The sequence below is a fragment of the Camarhynchus parvulus genome, chromosome 1 (assembly GCF_901933205.1).
Source record: "Camarhynchus parvulus chromosome 1, STF_HiC, whole genome shotgun sequence".
NCBI lineage: Eukaryota > Metazoa > Chordata > Aves > Passeriformes > Thraupidae > Camarhynchus > Camarhynchus parvulus.
The window spans coordinates 73,170,417-73,180,403 of NC_044571.1; the positions used below are offsets into that span (position 1 = coordinate 73,170,417).

The 9,987-nt window shown below is 45.9% G+C and overlaps 1 protein-coding gene across 1 annotated transcript; it reads right to left on the reverse strand.

The window, feature by feature from the left end:
* Nucleotides 1–965: 965 nt before the first annotated feature.
* C1H11orf87 (chromosome 1 C11orf87 homolog) lies at nt 966–7,288 on the reverse strand. The gene is made up of 2 exons (XM_030960500.1): nt 7,178–7,288; nt 966–6,837 (listed from the first exon to the last, which is right to left on the reverse strand). The coding sequence occupies exon 2, from the start codon at nt 6,687–6,689 to the stop codon at nt 6,213–6,215; it is 477 nt and encodes a 158-aa protein (XP_030816360.1). The 5' UTR covers nt 6,690–6,837; nt 7,178–7,288; the 3' UTR covers nt 966–6,212.
* Nucleotides 7,289–9,987: the final 2,699 nt, after the last annotated feature.

Sequence of the window (9,987 nt, forward strand, 5' to 3'; positions counted from 1 at the left end):
CCTTAGTCAGCACTGTTTAAAACCGTACAAGGCTGTTTTCTGCACTGAGAAAAGAAGTGCCATGTGTGATGAAATGGTAAAATAAACATTAGTTTTCTTGGCTCTCCTCCATAATATGCATTCCACTTCAAATTAAAAATTAAATGGAGCCTCTTGGTGTGACTGTTGGAGCATCTTGCCCAGCCATCCGTCTCCCAGCTGCGCGGTGTGCCACTTGCATCTCGCTGCCAAGTGTAAGCACTTGAACAATCCAAGCCAGGTGATTACAACATAAAGACTCTTCTAATTTCTATTATGCTCTGAGTATTCTTTTATGTAGATGATGCTCAATTTATTCATTTCGGGGCTGTGTATTTGCAGGCTCCAACTCTGTTTAATAGATCAGTTACATTATTATATAAAGAGCTTGGAAGCCGAGAGCCTCACAATGTGAGTGACAGAGCCAGGAACAAAATTAAGGCACTCCTTTAGAATCCCAAATTCACCCCACAGCTCTTCCTGCCTTTACTGTATTATAGAGCTAATATTTTCACCTTAGAACCTACTATACTGGCCCCTTGTTTACAGCACTCAAAATCCCCTGGGATACCGTTGGAAAAGTTTTAACCCGTACTTGGTCACTGACTGTGTAGTAAGGAAAGGTAAAACCATAAAAGCAAAGCATGTGTTTTAGGTAAGTTCTTTCTAAGATTTTAGATTAAAATTTTCCTTGATTGGAGGTGGTATGAGAAACAGAGGTCAAAGAATTACTGTGAAAAAACAAGAAAGTCTACATTATTTCATTCTGCTATACAATGTCAAAATTTTTCCTGTTTATATTATATATTTTGCAGTATTTGCTTTAAAGTCTTTGTCCTCTTAGAAAAGTAAGATAATGAACAGATTATATTGCTCCATTTCAAGGAAGGAAACAACAAAGAAAAGCCAGCTGAAACACCGGATTATATAAATAAAGGCAGTCTTTACTGACAGGGTTCTGATCCAAATATTTATTTATTTCCTAACTCATACAAAATTGATGCTTGTAGAGGTATTAGGTTAAAAGGGTTGGAAAATTAATTCTTCTAATTATCCACAGAGAACGTATAGTACTGATGAAGCAATGAAAACCTCTTTGACTTGAATAAGAAATACATTACACATAATTTACAGAAATAAGATCTAGTGTCATATAGAAAATGACATTTTAGAGCAACAGAACCAGCAAGGACATCGATACTTGTCTCTGCTGTGGCTGGAACAGGTCGCCCTTCACCCAGGTCCATCCAGTGGAAGGGGAGGCTTCCCTTCCACAACTCCACACAGGAAAGCCAACTATTTCCATTGCCAGGCATTTCACCTGTTTGCTTGCCAGTCACCTCTCTCCTCAAGGCTCTTACACCATCCAGTTCTTGCAAGATCATAACACATTTTCTACACTAATGAGTTGGGCTGGATTCAGATCAGAGACCTACATGTAAAAGACTAAAACAGAAGGAGGCTCTGTTCTACTAGAAATTTATTTTGCAATCAGATGGAAAACTTGGCTTAGGGGAAAAAATGTTGGATACCTGAAAGAGATGAGTAAGTCAATCCTGGATAAAAGTAGTACTAACTTTTAACATAAATGAAAGCGTTATTAAAGGTTTGTATATGTGTCATGCCAAATCTACAGAGATGAGAAATGTAATGAAACAGTATCTAAGTCATTATAAATTTTGCTATTTACACAAAAGAGGAAAAAGAATATTTCCTACATAATTTGTCATGTTTTCCTTCATATCTTGCATACTTATTAAAATATAGGGTTTCAAGTACCCATAGAAAAAATATGAACGTGCAGAGAGAATAACCACAAGAAAGGAAAAAAAGCAACCAAATTCTATAACTGGATTTAAAATAATTCAGTCCTGTATAAAGAGTCAAATCCTGTTCTTTTTTCCTCCCTATATTAAAGTTGCACTCATATTCATAACAACAGAAGAAAAAAAGCACAGTTGCTTCATAACACTGGACACAGCTTTCCAGAAACAAGATAGCAATTACTCAGAAATGCTATGGAAAACATTAATCACAGAGTAACTTGCTATTTACATTAAAGATGCAGCCTCTAAAATTAATTTTAAATTTTAAAAAAAAGCTTTTTTTTGTCATAGGACAGTTTTGTCAGTAACGTGAAGTCTCTGTTCTTTGCTTTCTGTCCAGCATTTCCTTTGAGATATATATCTATAAACTTACAGATATACATCTGAGAGAGATGTATCAAAAGTTAAAACATGTCTGGATGGAGAGCCCGGCAAATTTTATCTGAAGCTACATTTGCAGTAGACAAACCCCCAAAGAAAGAAATGCCAGAATGATATATTTGAATGAAATGACATTCCCTGTCCGTGATCCATGTAGGAGCCTAAGTGCCTCAGTCCACAGAAGGAGAGCTAACAGGAGCAGTCCAGGTTCCCCAGTGCCACCAGGCTGAAGCACCCAGCCCTCGAGGGAGGCAGTGGTTTCCATCCCCGTGGAGACTGCTAGGACAGGAGCAGAGCAGGGTCAGCAGTGGTGATGTGGAGAGCTGTCACCCTCCGTGCGGGCTCCAGATGGGATCCCAGTCCCTCGGCAGTGGGTGCAAGCCACTCCTGCTGATGACAGTGGGAGCCAGATGAATCCCCGGGGCAGCAGCAGGTTCTGAGGACAGGAGTGCAGCACGAGGCATCGCTGATGCTCCAATACAGTCCCATCACGTTGCCCATCAGCTCTGTTCTCACTAGGCTCTACAAAAGGAGTCACTGCTGTCATGCTTCGTCCAGGGAACAACGGCTGAACCAGACAGGAACCATTGAGCCCCACAGCACTTCTTATTCTTACACATGCAGGATGCTAGTGGCCAACCAGCTCCAATTCAGAACCAGGAAAATCCAGCCGGAGGATTTGCCCCCTAACAGAGCAAAGACAGTCTGTGCTTCCATCAGTCAGCACTCAGCTACCCAGTCGTCATTGTCACTCGTCGAAACCAGTGCAAATTCACAGGAAAAAGAATGTCCGCATCGAGAGGGTAAAAATCCTTCCTCGTGTTTGGGAAAGGTACAAGCATTTACCCAGCATCTCTATCAAATATCGTAGAAAAGGTTACACAAAAATATTTAAATATATGGATACAGATACATAGATATTACACTTGCATAAAATATGTATATTCAAAACCCTTTGGGCAGTTTCACATTTAGCTGAAAATGTATGCTTTAGAAATATGAACGATTTTCTACTCTTTTCTAGTTTAAGTAGGAGGGGAAAGAAGCATCAGCCTTATTAATACTGAATGCTAAGTGCAGAAGTTTAGCTGTAGCTGTAGGGTTTTGAAGCAATTGATTTGACAGAACCTCCAAGCATAAACTCTGTTTTAAAAATCCACATCTATTCCCTAGATTGCTTATTGTTTCATGAAAATGAAAACCTATGTGTCCTGCTTGTATCAGCTAGATCTCCTGAGACCATTCAATTAAACCTCATAAACTTGCTATACCTCAAGATAGGGGTGTGTACTGGGAATATGCATGAACCTTATTGCAGTAATTCTGTGTGATAATAGGAATTTACAACTTCTCATATCTTGTCTAATTTAACTTTAGAAATAAAAAACCTTAGATGACACCACAAGAAGCTCACAGTTCTGCAAAATTAAAGTCAGTATGAAATTTTACTAATAGACCATATAATTTACACAGATTTACATAAATACAGAGATATTAAAATATTAAATCAAAGCTAATTAACAAAGGATAGAGTTTTACATGATAATATTTTAACTCAAGTCACACTTTCGCAACTACTTTCAGTGGCATGAGATTATATAAATAATACATATACCTGTATATCCATAATATATATATAAAGATATATATATCTATCTATCTCTCCATCCCTTCTTTTTTTCTTCAAAAATAGGGCAATTTTATAACTGCAATGAGATGTGACAAGCAGTACACTTCTGGGGAATTATTGCATGCCTTGAGTGCATAAGGCAGAAGGAAGAGTATCTGACTTCAGACACTAAAGAAGTGGAATCATCAACCAGAAACGCACTGGAGTGACTTGGAACATCTTATTGCTTTTATAAAACTCGAAATTATACGCTGTTGGTTTGGGATGGGGTGGGGGGTGGTTTAAAGGCACAAAATAAAGGGGAAAGTAATACCTCTCTATTTAGTGGAGATCAACGGTCAGGAAGCTCCATTAGTGCTCACTGAACACTCCTCATTGTCCTAAATCTATTCCCTGTGGTGCAATACTGTGCCGCAGTTGCATAAGGAGGTTAAACACAAAAGTTCATGCATCCTTTATTAGGGGGAAACAAAACAAAGCCAATTTCCTTGCCCAGCAACAACGAAGTAGCCATTATCAGCAAGAGCCAGCCGTAAACACCCCTCGCTCACATGGCAGCTCTCCACACCAACCTCAGCGGGAGGAGCAGCTCCTTGGGCTCCCTGGTACAGCTCTTCCCTACAACGATGGAGGCACGGATCCAAACTTAACAGTAATTTCCCATCACACCAGGAAACATCAGGAAGCGAGAAAACTGGGTAACAGAAACACTGCCCTGAAATCTCAGCATTTTGAAGGTATTATAGGAGTATGGAGGACTTTTGCCATTCTCTTTCCCAGTTTTAAACTGGTTAATGACATTCACCCACAGATTACAGCTCCAGACCTCCTGGTCTACGTGTCTGGGATTTTTTCAGTCAGACACCCTGGCAGACAGAGCATGTCAGAGAAGAAATACAAAGAATACAGAATATTAAGAACTGTGGGCTATTACTATCTCCTCAAATCACTTTAAATGATTGAACAGAAAGAAAAAAAATAATAAATCCCTCGGGATCACTTTTTCTCTGCTGCAATTTTTAGATGTTAGTATGCACAGTAGAGGGCTGCCTCTGCTACCATATCACACTATATGTTTCAAAGTTTGGATACGGCATGCTGTTAAGGCACCTTCAAGTAATGGTCATCAATTTGATCACCAAGCAAAGACGCATTTTCTGTAAACCACACTGCATCCTCCAACACACACAGTACCAGCAGCCACTCACACCCGCCAGCCAGAGACAAAAAAACTCTCTCTGCCTGCTAGGGACAAACTACACCACTTCACAGCAGCCACTTCAAAAATAAATATCTGCCAGGGTTTGGGAGTGGAGGTTTTCAACTGCATTATTTGTTTCCCAAGAGAGGACATACGATAAAATTAAGTGTTGTCTGTCCCTAATTGTCTACAAGATTAGGAGGGTTGAAAATACACATCAGCCTAAAAAAGTAGAAGCAAGATCTGTACTGCTGCAGGATTCCTTGCTGGGAGACAAAGCTGTAAATGCAGGCATTCAGTGCAGGGTGCCTGGTGCAGAACTGGATTGTTTCAGGACCAACAGGAGGTACAAAGACAACCTCCCCCGGGAGGGCACAGGCAAGTTACTGCACCTTACCCCTCCCTCCCACACAGAACAGTACTGGGTTTGGGTTTCACGGGTCATGGCATGGGGAAGGGGATGCTTTTCAAGATTAAGGGAGCTGATGGGAGAGGAAAGCTCAGGCACCACTCTATGGAGACAGCTGACTCCATCCTCCAGATAGCAAGTGGGTCACTCAGTGCTGCAGCTGGGGGCACAGGGCCGTGGGGTCGGAGGGTGCTTGCAGTTAAGCCCAACTAGGGGTGGCCATTTCTACACCAAGCAATATCCAGTTCTGGAAAGGAGTGAGAGGGGTGGGACAGGGCCACAGATCCCAGCACAAAAGGAGAGACCACAGTGTACCATCAGTCTGCTCCAACAGAAGGGTTCCAAAGGCACCCACCAGACCAGACCTGCCTCTCCCCCCACACCTCAACCCACACCATGTAACAATGACACAGGGTGCAGTGGGAATCCCAAGAGCAGTGGGAAACCCAATTATCCCTGTACTTGGGGTAATAATGTCCAGAGAAAAGGGACCCCCTACCCCTGACCCTCTTGTGCAGGTGGATGACTTGATATTGAGTAGCTGTGTGCAGCTCCTTCTCCAGTAAAAAGATGCATCCTTTCCTCACACAGTCAATGAGAAACGCAATGTGATCTGTCATGCGCTTGGATCATGGGCTTGTTCGTTCATCTGAATTAGCAATGTTTTCTTCTTCTTCGGGGACTAGAGTAATCACTCAGATATTTACAAACATCAATCAGTGCCTTTGCGAGGTCTCCCCCAAACCATCATGACAAAATCACCGTCTGCAGGAGCCCCACGCCAGCTGTGTCCAAACAAGCCTGTGCTTGCTGAGAGCTGGGGGCTGCCGAAGGAGAGGAGCACTGGATCTCAGAGTCCTGGGGGGGTCTTCCCAGTCGGCTTTCTCTTCTTTGGGGTGCCTCTCCTTGCACCACTGTCCCAGGGTGCTGGCTGCTGCTATTGCTGCTGCGGGCACAGTGGTCCCGTTCATACTCCTCCTGAGCCTTTTGCATTTTCCGCTTCTTCATCTTCCTCTTGTGGATGTGGAAGGTGGTGAGGGAGAGGAGGATCAGGCAGAAGATGAGGGTGACCAGGACAATTAAAACCAGGGTGGATGAGAAGGACTGAAAGAGTTGACCCACTTGCGTGATGCAGGTGCTGCTGGTATTTAAGGTGGCAGATGTCCTGTTCAGAAGACAAGGCGGCAGGGACAGCCTCAACTCTTTGGAGAGCTTGGCACTCATTGAGGAGGCTACGGAAGATGAGGATCTTCCTCCCCTCTCCGAAGACGACTAAATTTCAGTCGGCGTCGGGCTGCTGGCGGGCGCTTGCTGGAAATGCCCGGGATGCTGCCGGCTCAGCCTCTCGCTCGCTCTGAAGTACCCGAGCAGCCTGCAAAGGGAGCCGGACACATCAGCGCCCCGAGGCACCCACCCTGCGCAGCTCCCCCCGCCCCAAACCCGGCTGCGGCAGCCTCCGCCCTGCGCCCCGCTCCGAGCGGCCCCGGCTCCCTGCCGGGACGGGCACCGCGCCGCCGCTCCGACTCCGCCGATTGCTCGGCACCGCGGGCAGCACCGCCCGGCCGCTCCCCCAACTAGTTGCCGCGGGAAAGGCAGCGAGGGAGCGGCGGCCGGGTGCCAGAGCCCCGCGCCGCGGCGGCTCCGAGCTGCCGGAGCCGAGCGGGTCCTGCCCCGCCGTGCCGGAGCCGCCGCCCGCCCCGGAGCCCCCTTACCTGCGCGGCGAGGGACGCCGCGGGCGCTGGGGGCTGCGGCAGCGCGGAGTGAGCGCAGGAGCGGAGGCACCGCCGCTTCGGGGAGCGCCGCCCGCAGCCGCAGCCGCCCCGGCCGCTGACGTCAGGGCCCGGCCCGCCGGCCGCCGCCCCGCACGGCCCCTCACGGCAGCGGCACCGCCCGCGCCCCCGGCCCGCCGCCGCCGCCGCGCCCCGCGCCCCTTACCGCCCGCAGCGCCCGGGACCGCGCAACCCTCGCCCTCGCTGCCCACCTCCGGCCGCCACGCTGAGCGCGGCCCTCAGCACCTTCCCCAAACCAGCCGGACGTACCGGTGCCAGAGGCACCGACTGCAGCCAGCCCCGCCGCCCCGGCCCCAGCCACGCAGAGGCGCCGTGGCCAGAGCGCCCGCACCGAGCCGCCCCGGAGCCTTCACCCCGCGGCTGCCGTGTGCCCGGCCGCCAGCCACGCTCGCACCGCACCGCACCCGGTGCCGAGCCCCCGGCCGTACCAACACCCCGTCCCTCAGCGCACCCGTCCTTGCTCGGGGAGGCTGGTGTCAGTCTGTGGGAGCGAAGCAGTGCCAGGGACTCCTGGTGGGAATGTGTGTGAAAACTTGCCTTACCAAGGCTAAGTGCATCGCAGGCGTTTTAGTCAAGAGCAAACAGGTATGAGCTGCCCATTAATGCACTTAAGCCAAAAAACGGTAGATTTCTAAACATAAGAAAATCTGTTATTTGAAAAGTTCTTTCAGAAGTGCTAGCAGGGCAGAAAAAATAATTACCATTAAGATGGAGCTATTCACATTTCCAAAAGGAACAAACTGATGTGGTAGTGTCTGGCAACATGGGACAATCTGACATCTGATGGTCGGGAAGTTCCATTGGTTCTATGTTGTGTGCTCTAGACAAACCCCATGTGCTGGAAGGAGAGCTGCTATAAAGCTCTAGTTGAAATTACAGGACTATAAGGAGAAACAGAAAATATCCATCCTTTCTAGTGGCTAAAAAGCCTGGAGGAAAATCTGTACGAGGTAAGCTGTGACATGAGTTGGAAAAATCTTCAGTCAAGAACAAAGATGCGTTAGATCTGCTGACCCTGACAGCTGAGAACCTTTCACAGGGGTGGACAGAAGCTGGCAAGCTGAGCATTTAAGCACTTTGCTGCTTCAAGGCAGATTTCTTTTGTACTGTCTTTTGTCTCTGATAAGTAAATGCACCACAGCTTGTGAAATTTGGCCAGGCACTATTAACTCTGTGATTGTTCTGGAGAAAGATTTATACCGCATAGAATGAACTACATTCAAGATGGTTGGGATAGTCCAAATGATTGTAAAGGGACTCCAACTTAATGCTTCCTCTAAAACCAGAGGAATAGAGGTTTCCATTACTCCTTCCCCTCCCCAGAATAATACAGCTTGATGCTGGAGGGGTGCTGCACAGAGAGGAAAGATGTTCAGTCCAGTACTGAGAGACAAGTCCTTGTCCACTACTCATCTCACTCAGCTCCCTCAGGTGCATAGCTGGTGCCATTGCTAAAATACCCCTCCCCATGCAGTGGGGTTGGATTCAGTGAGTGTTAAAAGTCCATTCCAACCCAAATTATTATATGATTCGATGATTCTCAGCCCAGTATTCCTTGCACACATGTCCAACCCCTCTCACACACACACATCCATAGCCTCACTGGCTTTCTGCCTGCACTTTTTTCCTTCCTCCTTGCCTTTCTCCAATGTGCACGTCCGAGTTCTGCATTAATCAGTGCTCTGTACTCGCTGCCTTAGAGGAGAAAACAACCACCACAGGCTGAAACAGCACATCAATCCTCAGGCCATTCCCTCTTTCCTTCCTCTATTCTTTGCAAAGCTGCAGCTGAGTAGGGAGGCTGCAAAACAGGGTGAGGGCATGGGGTTCACTCATCATGGCCTGTGCCACTGGAGAACGCTTCTGATCCCTCACAGAAGCAGCCAAGGTATAGAGCAGTGGTGCTGTGCTCCCTGACCAGGCTCCACTGAATCCTTTAGCCTAAACTGAAAGTGGGAAAAGGATAGCATTTAATCCCAAAAGCACGTGCAAGTTTGTGAAGGTGCAGACTGCTGATTAAAAGTTGCTAGATGATTAGAAAGAATTCATTTTAAAAAACCCAAGCAACACAGTAAGAATGGCCTTTTGCACAGAAAACAGTATTAGGACATATAATAAAGGTATGAGGATACCTTAGAATGTTAGCCCTGTTTATGGCAGAAATAACCAAATTGGGGATTGGATAAAGTTCAAAAGCAAGAATTTACTAACTTGAGATGTGTTTATTGCAAAAGTGAATAGCTAGGACTACTTATTTATTGCACTAGAATATATGACTATATCTTCAGGTTTTACGTGTTGGGAGAGGCAACACAAAGCTGCTGCAAGTTAAATTACCTTAAATAAATTAAAAATCCTTTGTGTATTAATTTTACCTGTTGTCCATTACCTTCAATTATTGACATTATACCTTACTTTTAGGATTAGAAAATAGTGAAAATATGTCTTGTGTATTAGTATCATAATTATTCCAAGGTTTTTCCTAAACTGTAGAGAGTGAAAAGTGGATTCAGGAGGGGACAGTAGTATAGACCTCAGCAAATGTTTAACTCCTTCCCTACTGTCCCAGCCCCTTCTCTGTGTGTTCTTGTACAGTTTTGCAATATTTCTGCTTTAGCTAAAATGAATGAAAAGCAGAGATTGTTCTTGCTCTTTCTGGCAACTAATTTACAATGTTTAACAAGAGAGTCAGAAGAGAAGCATTGTAAACTAAAAGGGAAATAACACATATC